Source organism: Monodelphis domestica, chromosome 6, assembly GCF_027887165.1.
Source record: "Monodelphis domestica isolate mMonDom1 chromosome 6, mMonDom1.pri, whole genome shotgun sequence".
Classification (NCBI taxonomy): Eukaryota; Metazoa; Chordata; class Mammalia; order Didelphimorphia; family Didelphidae; genus Monodelphis; species Monodelphis domestica.
In genome coordinates, this window is record NC_077232.1 from 80,575,407 (window position 1) to 80,591,223 (window position 15,817).

General features: G+C 41.2%; 2 protein-coding genes across 4 annotated transcripts in view; both read left to right on the forward strand.

The window, feature by feature from the left end:
* The window catches only part of CFAP99 (cilia and flagella associated protein 99), a 192,241-nt gene extending 185,952 nt beyond the window's left edge, over positions 1-6,289 (forward strand). For all 3 annotated transcript variants that reach the window (XM_056803661.1, XM_056803660.1, XM_056803662.1), the window contains exon 17: positions 5,977-6,289. In XM_056803661.1, the coding sequence (XP_056659639.1) occupies positions 5,977-6,154 (178 nt within the window). In that variant the 3' untranslated portion in view covers positions 6,155-6,289. The remainder of the gene's footprint in view (positions 1-5,976) is intronic.
* The window catches only part of RNF4 (ring finger protein 4), a 76,699-nt gene that overhangs the window by 3,434 nt on the left and 57,448 nt on the right, over positions 1-15,817 (forward strand). The window lies entirely within an intron of this gene.

The following is a 15,817-nucleotide window of genomic DNA, read 5'->3' on the forward strand; positions in this document are numbered from 1 at the left end:
TCCCAAAGCTTCCCAAGATCAGCCATTGTTAAATCTGATGGCCTTTTCTATCCTTGCTTCCCTTGATCTCTGAAGCTTTCTGGACTTTTCAGCATCCTCTCTCAGGTATGTTTCATTTCCTTGACTTCTCTCCTGGATGTCCTTCTACCCATTTGATCATCCTCCATCTCCTCTAATGAACCGGGTACCATTTTCTGCCCCACAGGTATGGGTGTGCCCTATACTCTATCTTTTCTCATCTTTTCTCTTTACACTTTTTCCTCTGATCATCTTAACTCCTTCTTTGTTCAAATATCAGTTCTCCTTAGATAACTCAAACACAGGGGGCAGCTGGGTAGCTCAGTGGATGGAGAGCCAGGCCTGGAGATGGGAGGTCCTGGGTTCAAATATGGCCTCAGACACTTCCAGGTGTGACCCTGGGCAAGTCACTTGACCCCCATTGCCTAGCCCTTACCACTCTTCTGCCTTGGAGCCAATACACAGTATTGATTCTTAAGAGGGAAGGTAAGGGTTTAAAAAAAATCACACACACACACACACCAACAACATATCCATCTGCTGAGCTCAGCAGGGCTGTGATTGCTTGCCCTCCCTCTCCAAAGGGATCCCACCTGGCTCAGTCCCAGGGGGTGGGGGATGGGGTACTTCATCCCTTAAAAAGTTGAATCAGGATCTTTTTCTCTTTATGCCCACTCCCTGGAGTCTCGTGGAAAATTAGTTAAAGCTGAGGATGGATAATGCCTTTTCTCTCAAAAGAGAAACAGTCTTCAATGTAGGATGTAGATCATGCATAGAACATTTATTTATTTCTTATACACACATACACGCTGACAAATTTGAAGCAATACTATAACTCCCATTATATTACTCTGTGGGGTGGGATTGGTATTTAAAACATTTTAAAAAGGAACATTTAATGGGGGATTATTAGATTAGTTCACTTTTACCTCAGCTCTATACTGTCTGGCAAGTTAGGTCAGATCTTTGTTTCTCTTTGAAAAAGCACTTAAATAGCTGTTGAGGGCTTCTCCAGAAGGACTCCCTAATTTTGGAGTAGATACTCCCCCCCACTAAAGTCCTTCTCTTATTTTTAATTCTTGGTCACCTAGGATTAGTGAAAGAAAGCCTAGAAGGCAGCCCAGGGTCCAAGGCCTAGCTCAGGCTCCTCTGGGCATCTCCCATGCTCACTGCCAGGGGTGAGCCATGGCCATTCACCCCATTTCCCAGGGAAGGAGTTTCCATACATGCTTATTCTGGAGAAAAAAAAAGTCTGGGAGAAAGTGGAAATGTCTTCTAAAATTAGTGCTTTCTTTCTCCACCCCTCCAATCCTCACTATCCAGGGGGACCAGAGGACCCTCTAAGGGCAGCATTGGCAAAGGTTTGCATGCCCAGATTGGAATTTTAAGCTGCCTGTGAACCCCCTGCATTACCCCAAAGAGTGGAGGGAGGAAGTGCTTCCTTTGGGTGGCTGTACAGAGGGCTGGGCATGCAAAAAATGTCCTTGGGTGCCAGGAAGAAGGGGAATGGAGTGCCAATACTTTGCCAATGGGGATCTAGGGCATCATCCCAGAGTGCCAAGGCCTTCAGCCTAGAGCCAAAAGGCACGTGGCTAACTGAGGTGGCTCAAGGTCCAAGAAATCTGGGGTGGTTCTCTCCTGATTAGTCTCCATAACAGATATGCATGTGTGTGTGTGTATATATATATATTTGTAAACAGAATATACTCTATTATAAACTCTCTTTAAATTCCAGCCTTACCTTTCCAAACACCTGAACCCCCCCAAGTCTCATTGGCAACTCCAACTCAAAACAGAATTTTTCTCCTTACTAAAAGCCCTTCTTTTTCCAAACTTATTTCTGTCACTCAGATTTTCAACCTCCTCATCCCTGCCTCTCACCCCCTATTGTAATCAATTATCAAACTCTGTCCAGTCTCCCAAAAAATCTATCACGTGCCCTTCTCTCCACTCATCATGGTGGAATAGGAATAAGAATAATCCTAAATCTTTCTAACCTCATCCCCTTTCTGCTAATTACTATAATTGCCTCCTCTTTGGATTCTCCCCTTACCAAGCCTCCACACAACTGTCAAAAGAATCTTCCCAACCCAGTCTTCTGAACATGTAACTTCCTATTCTAAAACTTCAGGGGCTCCCAAGCACCTCCAGAATCACATGCAAACAATTAAGGGATTCCACAGTCTGATTCCAATTTGCCTTTGCAGTCTTATTGGACATGACTCTCCTTCATGAACTCTGTGTTCTAGCCAACTGGGCTAATTGTTCCCTTAACTCAACATTCCATCTCCTGCCTCCAGGAGAACGTACAAGCTGTACTGGGAGCCCAGAATGTACTCCCTTTTGATCTCTGCCCATCAGAGTGATCTTCCTTGAAGATTCAGGTCCCCCCTCCTAGGTGAAGCTCTTTTCCCCCCTCCCCCCTCCATTCCTCCGACACATTTTCTCAAATTTCCTTGCATCATACTCATGCACAGGAATTATATCCCTCCAGAAAAAAAAAATGCAAACTCCTCGAGAAACACTTTCCTGTTGTTTCTGTGGCAAACACGGCGCTTCTCACAAGTCATGGATAGGGACCGATTGTTTTGGCAAAGAGAACTCCGTGGATGAGGAAGCCTGGAAGTGGGCATCTTCTGTGCCTTTTTGGAGAGTGGCTAGGGGAGAAGCAGTAGTTGTCAGAGGATTTGAACTCGGGTCTTCCTGGATCCAAGGTCGGTTCTATGTCTACTCTTCCAAGATGCCCCTCATGCAGTGCTGGCTGTTAATAAAATATTGAATGCTAAATATAGAATGTCAGGGTGGGGGGACTTAAAACACAGAATGTCAAATAAAGAGACCTTATAGAATATAGAATATCAGAGCTGGAAGAAATGTTAATAGATGATCCATTTAGTCCAGCTCCCTTCTCATCTACTCTCCACTGACTCTCCCACAGGTACAAAGCTGTTTTTCACAGGGACACCACCCTTCCCCCACCCCCTAACCCCCCAAAAAAGCTTTGAGGGCCTTATGGAATTGGCCAGTAGATGGCAGAGGTAGCCCAGGATATAGAAGGCTGGTACCCAGTTTAAGAGACTGAAGGTGATGCCAGTTTTTCCTGGGAAATAATCTATTAGAGCTGGAAGCAGGAGGTATGACTATGGACATGCCATTAGCTCCTCCGAGCAGCATTCTCCTGATCTGTAAAATGAAGCAGTTGTACTAAATGATTTCTAAGCTTCCTCCAGAATTCATGATCCTGTGATTCCTGCATGATATGCCCCTTTGCTGCTACACTGAGGACTGTGTGACTGACGGAATGATTTAGAGCTCTGCAAGAAGTTGGCAGGTTGGAGGAAGGAAAATCAGGGAATTAGGAGGAGTTGGAGTAGTCAGGAGTGGTCAGCACCTGAGCCAAAAAGGCAAGGAAGCAAGTCAGCAAGCATTTCTTAAGCATTATGTGCCAGGCACTTTACTAAGGGGGCTGGGGACACAAAAGCAAAATTAACTCCTGTTCTCAAGGAGCTCATCATCTAATGGGGAAAGACACCATGAAAATATGTACAAACAAGATTTATACCGATGAAATTGGGGATAATCTCAAAGGGAAAGCACTGACACTGAGAACTACTTTTTGCAGCCAGGAGGCAGAGGTGAGAATTCCAGACATGGGGGGGGGGGGGGACACTTAAGTTGAAAATGCAGTCATACATGAAGTGTCTTTTGAAAAGAACAAGGAATCCAGTCACTTAATATAATGATAGAGCATATAGAGGGAGGTGAGGTTTAATAAGACTGGAAACCTTTCAGGTTTTGAAGAATTTTGAGGATTTTACATTTGATCCTGGAGGCAATAGGGAGTCACCATCATTTATTGTATGGGAGGGGGGAAGGAGCAGGATGTGTGTGACATGATCATAGCTGTACTTTTGGCTGCTTTAGATCACTTTGGCTGATAGAGAAACTTGGGTGAAGAAGGCCAAGCAGAAAGCTTGTACCAAAGCCCAGGGGTGAGGTGATTAGGGCTAGCATCAGGGTGGGAGATGTGTTAGAGAGGAGATGTATAAAAGAGATGTTAGGAAGGTGGAATCCAAAGGACTTTATAAAAGTTAGGATGTGGAGAGGGAGAATGAGGAATTGAGGACAGCACCTTTAGGTTATGAATATGGGCGGCTCAACAAATAAGGAAAAGTTAGGAAGAGGGGAAGGTTAAAGGGAAATGAGAATGAGTTCAGTTTTGGAGAATTTAAGATGATTATGGGATGTCCAGTTCTAAATGTCCAAAAGGCAGTTAGAGATGGGGAACTGGAAGTTAGCAGAGAAATTAGGGCTTTATAAGTAGATCTGAGAATAATTAGAATACATTTAATTGAATATTTGGAAACTGTTGAGATTACTAGGTGAAATAGTATAAAGGGAAAAGAGAAGTAGGCTCAGGACAAACACAGATGAAGACCCAGCAAAGAAGTCCTAGAAGGAATGACCAGATAGGAAGAGAACCAGGATAAACTAGTGTCACATAAATTTAGGGATTAGAAAATATTAAGGAGACAGTTTGAAGGATGAATATTGAGAAAGGACCATTTGATTTGGCCATTGAGATCACTGGCAACTAGAGAGGGCTTTTTTAGTTGAAAGATGGAAGTTGGAAGTCAGACTGAAGAGAGGTAAGAATGAGAAAAAAGGAATTGGAAGCCAATGATTGTAGACAGCCTTGTTTTGAGTATAGCCAAAAGGGTAGAAGGTGGGGAATGGAGATGGGGGGAGAATAGCATGAATGAAAACAGCCTGAATGAATGATTTAATAAAGTTTGAAAAAGAAGCTGGAGTTAGAAGAGTATTTAGAGGAAGAAAATCATCTACTTTAACTCTTCTTATTCTGTAGATTAGATTGATACCCTGAGAGATAGTTACTTGCTCACATAATACACAGCTTATGCATTGGGGAGCTCTGGAAGATGTCTGAGTAATCCAATTAAACAAATAGGAGCTGTTTATTAGGAAGGTTGGGCAACTCAGTGAATGTTTTGGATGTTTTGTTAACATAAAAGAAACCTCACTGGGAAGGAAATGGGGGGAGGGGTCTTGAAAATTAATAACTTAGAAACAAGATGCCATTATTTTTTTTTAATTTTTTATTTCCTAGATTAAGTCTACTTCTTAGGAATTGCGAAATCAACTGGATGTCCAATAAAGAATTCTCCACCCACCCCCTTCTATTATTAGATCAAATTACAGTAACAAATTTTAGGGTGTGGAAGAAGCAATTGCATAAAAATTTTCATGAACTTTCAGAAATCACTGCTAAATTTAAGGCTAGATAATCGTCCAAAACTTAGTTCATTGCGATGACCCAACCAGAATCGAGTCTCTTCTTTGGTCAAACCCAATACCTCCTGGTCATTTACCAAGCCTATATTGAATAGCATTTAAAAACAGAATCTCCGCGCCCCCCACACGCCCCCCTTCCAGCCTGGGATCCCATCATCATAACCAAACGGCCGATTTTTATCTTTGGGAGGAACTTCTCAGGGAGGTGACCTCGGACTTCACCTCCCTTCTAGCCATTCACCAGAAAAGCAGGACCTAAGCAGGTAATTTGAGAGATGTGCAGGTAGAGGGTGTGAAAACGGGCGCAATAGCTGGTCTCACAGTCCTCGAGACCACCCTTCCCCGTTCCTCGTCTTTGCCCAAACTCCCCTTCCTAACCACTACCCTTTCCTTCCAAGAGTTGTAGCCACCTATTCAAATGTAAGTTCGGGAGGAGTGTCAACGTGGAATCTAGAAGCTCCCAAAGTTGGGGCTTTTCACCTTTAAGCTAACTAAACTGGGGGTCATGGAATTTTACTAGGCTACAAGTTTGGGGGCTTCTAGATTCCACGTAGACTGGAGCAAAGCCTAACTTTTGTAATTGATAGGCGCCTGGGGCACATACGTAGTAAGTGCATAATCCATGCTTTTTCATTCATTCATCAGAGGATTTCAACTCGAAAAACCTCCGCTCCGGAGAGCCAAAGCGAGAAGGAGCATCGAGGAGGAGGAGAAGGAGGAGGAGGAGAAAAGGTTCCAGGGAATAGAAGACGGGGAGGGAGACTTTAAGGGCACTAAGCTGGAGTACTATACCCGTGCTTGCCTTTTTCGCGGAAGAATGTAAGCTCCTTGCGGGCAGGGACAGTTTATTTTTTTTTTTAATTTTTCTATTTTGTATTCTTTGTAACCCCCAGTACCCAATATGTGGGCCTTGTACACATTAAGCACTTAATAAAAGTAAAATTTAAACTGAATAGAATTCAAGCTAAGATGGGCGGATCCTTCGCCCAATGGGAGCGAGAGGCTTTAGCAGCCAATCCTGGAGTACGTTCGGTGCGCGGGGCGGGGAGGGTAAGGAGAGAAGGCGGCCTCACAACGGGCAGCATCCAATGGGCGCGCGTAGGGAGCGGGCTCTCGGGCTCAAGTGGGAGGAGACGTGGAGCCGAAGCCGTAAGTGCTACTGGGTTGGCGGCGGTGGCGGTGGTAGCGGCGCCGCCGGTTCGGTCGTTTCGGTGTCTCGGTGTCTCGGTGTCTCGGTGACTGGAGGCTCCTGCGTTAGCGCGGCGGGTTGTGTGAGGGGAGGTGAGCAGAGCTATGGTGTGATGGGAAGGTGAAGGAAAGGGGGATGAGGCCCCCAGGTTGCGACTAGGCTGGGCCGAGGACGCGCAGGTCCGAGGGAGCCGTGGGAGGTGTCGGGCCGACGGCCGGGCCTCGGCGCGATCGCGCAGGTGCTGGGCCCGACGGCCGCGTCTCTCCGGGGCTTCCCCTCCGCGCTCCGGGCCCTCTCTTGGAGCTGGAATGTGCGGATCCGGGAGACCACGTAGGTCAGCTCCCTGGGAGCTGAAAACTAGGTTGTGGGGCGGACCAGGCCGGGCAGCCTACCCCTGGCCTAGGCGAGAGGGCGCTGCGCTTCTCCCTATCCCCACCCCCACTTCCACCCCCATCCCCACCCCCACTTCCACCCCCACCCCCACCCCCGCCCCATGCGGCGCTTCAGCCCCAAAGCGCTTTCCTGGTCTGCATTGCTAGGTGAGAGAACGAGTACTTGAGGCCCGCCGAGACGCCAGGCCGGACGAGGGGTGGGGTGGGGAAAGGGCGAACCCTCCCACGGACTCCCCCGGGAAGACTCCACCAATGAACTTGGTTAAAGTATTCTCAGGCTACAAAGCCCTTTTCTCATGGTGAGCTTTTTGAAATAAATGAAATCGGGAGCGGCGACAAAATTCGCTCCATTTTAGAGAGCAGGAAACTGAGAGCTGGGGAGATGAAGCAATTCGTAGGATTAAAGATTCTGGGGCCCGGGCTGGGCAGTGAAGGCACAGGAACACAGACATTTCTTCCATGTCGTATTGTACCTGTCCGTCCCATCCCTGTCCCCAAAATGGCATACACCGTGACGAAAGGCCCTGGGCTCCTCCAGGGCCTTTTATCTCCAGGTAAAAGAAAATGAGGTGAAATGTTCAATTCCTGCCTTTTTTCTTTCAATGCTATCCTTCCTTTCGAGAGAGAGATCTCGCCCTCGTCCCCCCTTCGAACCCAGAACCTCTTGACTCTCCTGTGCAGTCTTTCCACTTGTATCCTATATCGATCCACATAGGTGTGGAGGTAGAGGGGGAGGGACGGCTTGGTCTTAGGAGTGTTTTCAAGCATATGTGGTATAACCCACTTGGGGTAAGAAGACTTAAAAACAGATGCTTGGATCAATATCTAGATAGACATATGCATTGATATAGATCAGTAGATATAGCTATTCTCTAAAATATAGATATATGAATATTTTTTATAAATATTGAATATATATACATATTGTATGTATAATATGGATGAATGAGCTCTATCGCTATCGAATAGACATAGATATAGCTATCTTGATTATATCTACGCGAAATCGGGGCTGCAAGGTGTTTTTGTGTGTGTGTGAGATGTTCCTGCGTGTGTTTATGTTATAACAATGTTTATCTCTTGCTTGGCTGGAGTTGTTTTAGAAAAGGTACATAGCTTTTGTGAATTTCTCCATTGTGTGTCTTTCTTGGATTGAATTTATTCTGAGATGTGTCAGTTTGGACCTTTCTAATCTCTGAAGTTGCTGTGCTGAGGATTGACCTTGCCTCCCTTCTGAGGAAGAAGTAGTGATTTAAAATGTGAATTTAAATGTGAATGGTGAAGGTGGGGGAGGAGAGTACTAAAGAAAAGTGTGATTACATGTCTACTAGTATGTCTACTAGGATGGCAGTCTTTTTAAAAATAAATGAGTCTTGAATCAAGTTTAGACTAGGGAGCTGCACAGAAATAAAGTTCTGGGACCTCTCCTTTATGTTTTTTGTTGTTGTTGTTGTTTTTTAAGACTGTTGACTCACCCAAATTTTTTTTTAATAGGGGAAAGTGATTTCATTTAGGAAAAGGGTTCTTAACCTTTTTTGTCTTGGACTTCTTTTGGCAGCCAGATACAGTCAGTGGACCTTTTCTCAGGATAATGTTTTTTAAATAAGGGAAATAATAACTTTTATTTAGTGCAAATGTAGATGAAATATTTTCCATCCAAGAACATTCACTCCTGGAAATCTGGCCATGGACCCCTTGATGGGAAGAGTATATCTGAGCCCAGTTTCTCCATTAAGCCAGTTTTTTTTTTCTTTAATCTGAAGGTTAGTAGAAAACAAGAAAATGAATAGAGGAAAACTGCCATAGAGAAAAACAAATAGGTAAAGTATCTTACATATTCATAAACCTCCAGTTAAAGGTGTTATTCAATGTCAGACTCCATACTGAGGCCCATAGCATGCCAATACAAATACAGTCCATGGGTCCTTTCCTTTCCTTTCCTTTCCTTTCCTTTCCTTTCCTTTCCTTTCCTTTCCTTTCCTTTCCTTTCCTTTCCTGTCCTGTCCTGTCCTGTCCTGTCCTGTCCTGTCCTGTCCTGTCCTGTCCTGTCCTGTCCTGTCCTGTCCCCTGTCCTGTCCTAAAAACCTTTTCCATCTGGCTTAGAATCAATACTGTGTATTAGTTCCAAGGCAGAAATGTGGTATGGACGAGGCAATGGGAGTTGTGACTTGTCTAGGGGTCACACAGCTAGGAATTATCTTCTGTCAAATTTGAACCCAGAACCTTCTGGTTCTCAAACCACTGAGCCACCTTGCCCCCCCCCCCCCCCCCCCCCGGGTTTTCTTGACCAGGGTGTTTTGCTATTTCCGTGTTTAGTGGATTAAAAGCAAAAAGGTAAAGTAACTAAGCCTATACAACTAGTATCTGAGGTTGGATTTGAACTCAGGTGTTCCTGACTCCAAGCCCTGTGCTCTATCCACTGAGCCATCTAGCTAACTAGAGTTAAAGTAGAGAGAAAGGAGAGAAATTGACCAGGGACCCTCTTTGTTGAGTTTTAAAATCCTCCTTGTCCGTTGAAATATTTGCTTTTCATTCATATAATTCATTAGGTTCTTTGATTGGGGTCCAGGGATAGATTTCATGGAATCTGTGACATTGAAGGAGAATAAAATTGCATTTTTATTTCAATATAATTAGTATCCTTTGAAATCCCAAGTATTTTATTGTGTGTATTTTAAGAGATTATTCTGAAAAGGAATTCATAGACTTCACCAGTCTGACAGAAGGGTCCATGTTACCACAAAAAGGCTGAGTCTTATCTTAACTAGTATTTTTCATCTACCTACCAGGAAATTAAAGGACCTAAAGTTTGAGATGATGAATAAGAGAGGGTGAGGCGATCTGACATTGTATAGGACCTGGGATTTGTGGTCAGTGGGAAGCCATTGAGTTTTTCATTTTTAAACTGGTCTAGTAACAAGATAAAATTGAGTTTAGAAAGACTAATCTGGTAGACATGTTTAAGATGAATTTAGAGGTGGGACAGTTAGGTGGTGCAGTAGAGAGAGTGCTGGGTCTGTAGTCAGGAAGACTCTTCTTCCTAAATTCAATGTGATATATATGTATATACAGTTGAATAGGTGTTGTATAAATCTCAGGGAATACAAACATTAGCAGAAAGACAGTCTCTGCCCTTTTTTTCTTTTAAACCCTTTCCTTCCATCTTGGGAATCAATACTGTGTATTGACTCCAAGGCAGAAGAGCAGTAAGGGCTAGGCAATGGGAGTTAAGTGACTTGCCCAGGGTCACACAGCTGGAAACAGTCTGCTTTTAAGAGACTTGTATTCTAACTTGGCAAGACAGCACAGAAAGTGGAGTTGAAAGGGATAGGGGAGATGTGAGGTGACCAGCATGGAGGGAGGCCAGTGAGAAAGCCATGTCCTGGAGAGAAATAAAGACATGACAGACTTGGTTTTCTCCTTAAAATGGAAGTTCTAGGAGAAATCAACCATTAGAGGGAGCAGTGTTAGACCATCTAGGAGAGGAGTGAGCTTCCAGGATGAAGAGTTTTGAGAAAATACAGGAATGGACATAGTGAAGACTATTTTGTGAAGCATAAAGTATTATAAAGTCTTAAAACAGAGAGAGAGAAAGACAAAGAGAGGGACAGACACAGAGAGTCCAATCCCTAGTATATGGCTTGAGTCATAATAGGTCCTTAAGAAGTAATAGTGAATTAAGACTAAACTGAATTCCAGATTGGATAAATTTTTTTGCCCTATAAAATATAGTATTTCTGATTATGTTCTTTCCTTTTTAGTCTTCCTTGTGTCAAAGATAACTGCAGTTTCATGTGTGGGTGACTGAGAAAATGGTAGTACCACTAGGGGAAATGGAGAGATGTGGGAGTGTGGGGCAGGTTTGAAGGAGGAAGATTAATTTTTTTTTTAACATATTGAATTGGAGGTTATTGAGACATTGCTGGGGTGGTATTTTGTTGGTAGTTCGAGATGAAGGACTGAGTTTCCTGGGCGAAAAAATTTAGGCCTGGAAATATAGTCAGAATAATTGGGGGGCAGCTGGGTAGCTCAGTGGATTTAGAGACAGGAGGTTCTAGGTTCAAATGTGACCTCAGACACTTCCCAGCTGTGTGATCCTGGGCAAGTCACTTAATCCCCATTGCCTAGCCCTTACCCCTCTTCTGACTTGGAACCAGTACACATTATTGATTCCAAGATGGAAGGTAAGGGCTTTTTTTTTTCTTTTAAAGAAGAATAATTGATGCTTTGAGAGAGAAAATCAATTTACTTTCAGTTCACCAAAGTGAAGCATAGTGAGAACAAGGAATAAGGTCAGAAAGGCCTTGGGAATAACACAAGGAAGAAGAAAATCAGCAAAGAAAACAAGAGAAGCAGTCAATTAACTGAAGAGGCAATGGGATAGATATGCCTGTGAATCTCAATCCCTGGATGGTCCTTAAAACCCCTTTAGAGCATCTGTAATATCAAAACTTTTCATAATATATATATATATATATATATATATATATATATAATACCTTTTTCTTTTTAATCTTTCTAATAGGGTAAATATTGATAGATTTTTACAATTTTAAAAAGCTCTCTGGGGGATCCTCAGTAATTTTTAAGATTGTTGAGACAAAAAAGTTTTATACTGTTGACCTATAAAATAGAAGTTTTTGCTGACTTGGGAGGGAATAGTGTGGGGGGAGGGGGGACCTTGGATAATAACTACCTTCCTTCCATGGGATAGAGGTGATTTGCCTAATTTTCAAAGAGGAAACTTTAAAGAGCTGGAAAAGTTGTTACTGAATGTGAGTGAAATGAAGGGAGAGAGTGACATTTCAGATTAATTCAATTTTAATCAAATGTTTGAATCATTCAGACTTTTCTAATTTTTTAGTTATGTATATCACAACTCTTTAATTCTGGCTCTTCTAGAGGAGAAATCCAGGAGCTTTGTGTAGTTTAAAATGGAGTTCTGTGGGTACTAGAAGGTAAGTGGTACAGTGTATCTACTGCTGGACCTGGAGTTGGGAAGACCTGAATTCAAATTTTGAATGAGGCACCTAACCTTTGTGACTCTGGGAAAGTCTCTTTGTCTCAATTTTCTCCCTTGTAAAATTGGAATAATAAACTCAAAGAGTTGTTGTGGGAGTAAAAGGGGAAAATATTTGTAAATTACTTAGCATGGTGCCTGGCACTCAAGTGCCAACTTAATGCTTGTTTCCTTCCCTACCTGGTATCTGTGTGAGATTTCTGATTTATTAAGCAAGCACTTGGACAGGCACTTGTACTTTTCTTTTTTCTTATTAAAGGACTTTTTTCCCTCAATTGCATATGACAACAATTTTTTGAAATTTTTGAGTTCTAAGTTCCCTTCCTCCACATAACTCTCCTTTAGGAGGCAAGCACTTTAGGGGGCAGCTGGGTAGCTCAGTAGATTGAGAGCCAGGCCTACAGATGGGAGGTCCTAGGTTCAAATGTGGCCTCAGACACTTCCCAGCTGTGTGACCCTGGGCAAGTCACTTGACCCCCATTCCCCAGCCCTTACCACTCTTCTGCCTTGGAACCAATATACAGTATCAATTCCAAGATGGAAGGTAAGGTGTTTTTTTTTTGTTGTTGTTGTTGTTTGTTTTTTTAAGGCAAGGAAGGTGAGGTGTTTTTTTGTTGTTGTTTGTTTTTTTAAGGCAAGCATTTTAATATAGACTCGTGTGCAGTTAAGCAAAACATACTTCTATATTAATCATGTTGTAAAAGATAACCTATTTCAAAGAAATGCAAGAAAAATTAAAAGTATTCTTCAATCTGCATTCAGACTCCAATTCTTTGTCTGAAGGAATTCTTTCTTACTGGAGTCAATAAGACCTGAGTTCCAACCCAGCCTTGACACACTGTTTGCCTCAGTTTCTTCATCTATAAAATGAGTTAGAGAAAACTCAAATTGGGATTACAAAGAGTTGGGACATTACTGAAATGCCTGAACAATATTACATTGCCCCCAAATAATTAAATTATTTACAGTTAATCGTTTTACAATATTGCTGTAACTGTATGATGATTTCCTGGCTGTGGTCACTTCACTCTGCATCAGTTCCTATAAATCTTCCTAGGTTTTTCTGAAAGCATCCTGCTAGTAATTTCTTATTTATTTTCCTCTCAGAACTCGATGAATCTATAACAGACTAGAAAGATGTTAAGGAGATGAATAGAATTTTAGAAAAATTTGATATGATAGACCTTTGGAGAAATTGAATGGGAATAGAAAGAAATATGAATGAATGAATGAATGAATGAATGAATGAATGAATGAATAAATAATAAATAAGAATCTACTCTTATGAAAAAAATCAATAAGATAGCTAAACTATTATTAAATTTCATTTAAAAAAGAAAGAATACCAAATTACCAGTACACAAAATGAAAAGAGTGAATTCACCACCAATGAAGAGGAAATTAAAGCAGTTTTTAGGCACTTAACTGAATTTAGAGGATTCCTACAATGGATAGTTAATATATGTCATCCACACTCCCTTGTTATATGTATATACTTATATATCTTGAGGTGGCAGGATCCTGGCATACTTTGGTGATAATATGGTTTGGGTTCTAGATCACCATAAAGCAATTATCTCAAAGTGGGCCACGAAAATTTTGGTTTCCCAGTTGATATAAAAGTTACGTTTACATATATTGTAGTCTAATAAATGTGTTATAATATTAGGTCTTTTTTAAATGTATGTAATACATTAATTTATAAAATATTGCTAAAAATGCAGACCATCATCTGAACCTTTAGCAAGTGATAATCTTTTTGCTGATAGAGGGTCTTGCCTCCATATTGATGGTTGCTGACTAAATCAGAGTATTGGTTGCTAAAGGTTTGGGGTGCCTGTGGTAGTTTCTTAAAATAAGACAACAATGAAGTTTGCTGCATCAATTTATTCTTCCTTTTACTTGAACACTTTGAGGCCTTATTTCAGTATTTTTAGCCTTATTTAATTAATTGGCCTTATTTCAGTATTTTTGTGTCTTGGGGAATAGGGACACTTGTGGAGGAGAGACAGGGAGGATCCTTTGGTGGAACGGTCAGAACACAATATTTATTGATCAAGTTGGCTATCTGTTATGGGTAGAGTTCATGGCACCCCAAGACAGTCATAGTAGTAGCCTCAGAGATCATAGATCACCATAACAGATGCATTTCTGTACCTGTTAAACTTTAGTCTGAGCAATATGTGTGGCGTGGCCTCCCCCCCACCCCCCATATACATAACTTCCTCAGCAACATAGCACCTACACAGAAATTGATTAGGTCATTAAAACTTCTCAACCAAAGGCAGAAAAGCAGAAATACTAAATGCACTTTTTATAAGATTTCATAGCTGAATAGGACCTTTTGAGATACAAACACAGAATACAGAGCAACCTGGAAAGGTAAATTTATTTGAGCAATTAGGATGATGTAATGCTAATAGCATTCTAATATTTGGAATGGGAGAGAATGTACAAATATGAAAAGAAGGGTTATAGGGGGGAGTAGGCATTAGATCAACATCGTTCTTATCTGAAACAGATAGGGAGGGTTGAAAAGAGTTTTAGCATAGAAACATTAAACTTAACAGAGAAACTGTTAAGGATAAGAAGAGGAAGGGGTTAAGAGTAGGTTTACTCAGGGTAGAAGAATAGTTGAAAGCAAAACAAATTTCCTGAATCTGAAAGAGAAATTAAAAGAGAGTAGGGGAAGGAGATAGAAGACTGCTAGGATCTAAGTTAATATTTTAAATCTCTTCTTGGACAATGGATAATAGCTAAACAAATTGTAGAATATAAAAATAATGGAATACTATTACATCATATGAAATATTGAAAGAAAATTTTAGAGAAACCTGAGTATGAGCTGATGAAGTGAGTAGAACAAGAACAATTTTTACAAGGACAACCTTCTATAGAAAAAACAACTCTGAAAAACTGAAGTCTGATCAATTCATTGAATAATGCGTCCAGAAGAAAGACCTATAATGAAACATTATTTGCCTGATAGAGAATGGGCACAAGTTATTGGAGATATACATTTCTTGGACCTGGCTTCTGTGTGGATTCATTTTGCTTGACCATGCTTTTTTGATACAAGTCTTTCCTCCTTTCCTTTTTCCCTTTTGTCCTTCCCTCCCATACATTGGAGAATGACTAAACAAGTTATAATATATGAATGTGATAGAAAACTTTTGCCATGAGAAATATTAAGGGGATAGTTTTAGAGAAACCTGGGAAGATGTGAACTCTGTGGAGTGAAGGTAACAGAATCAGAACAATTTATACAAAGACAATGTAGTAAAACCAGATAATTTTGAAGGAAATAAGAATAATCAGTGTAATGATCAACCATGATTCCAAAGGACAAATGATGAAACATGCTACCTATCTCCTGATAGAAAGGTGAAAGACTCAGAGTACAGAATGAAAAAAAAATTTTGGACACATTTTGTTGGACTATAAATGTTTGAAAAAAGAACTTTAAAAAAATTTGAGTGGGGAAAGTTAAATGGGAGAGAAAAAAGGCAAATTTTTACTGTTTGAAAAAAAAAGTTTTAAAACCCTTACTTTCTGCTCTAGAATTGATACTAAATATTGGTTCTGAGGCAGAAAAGTGGTAGGGACAAACCAAATTGGTATTAAGTGTCTTGTCTTGGGTCACACAACTAGGAAGTGTTTGAAGGGCAAATTTGAACCCAGGATCTCCCATATCTCCAGGTCTAACTCTCAATCCAATGAATTAATTAGAAGTAATTTTTTTTTAAGCAGTAGTAATGCTGAAAAAAAGGGCCATTGAAACATTTTTAAAGAACAGGAAAATTAGAAGGAAGCACAGTGAATTAAGAGTTTTGAAAGTAATTTGTTATTATGATTTTTGTTTTTTTTAAGTGAGCAGAAAAACAG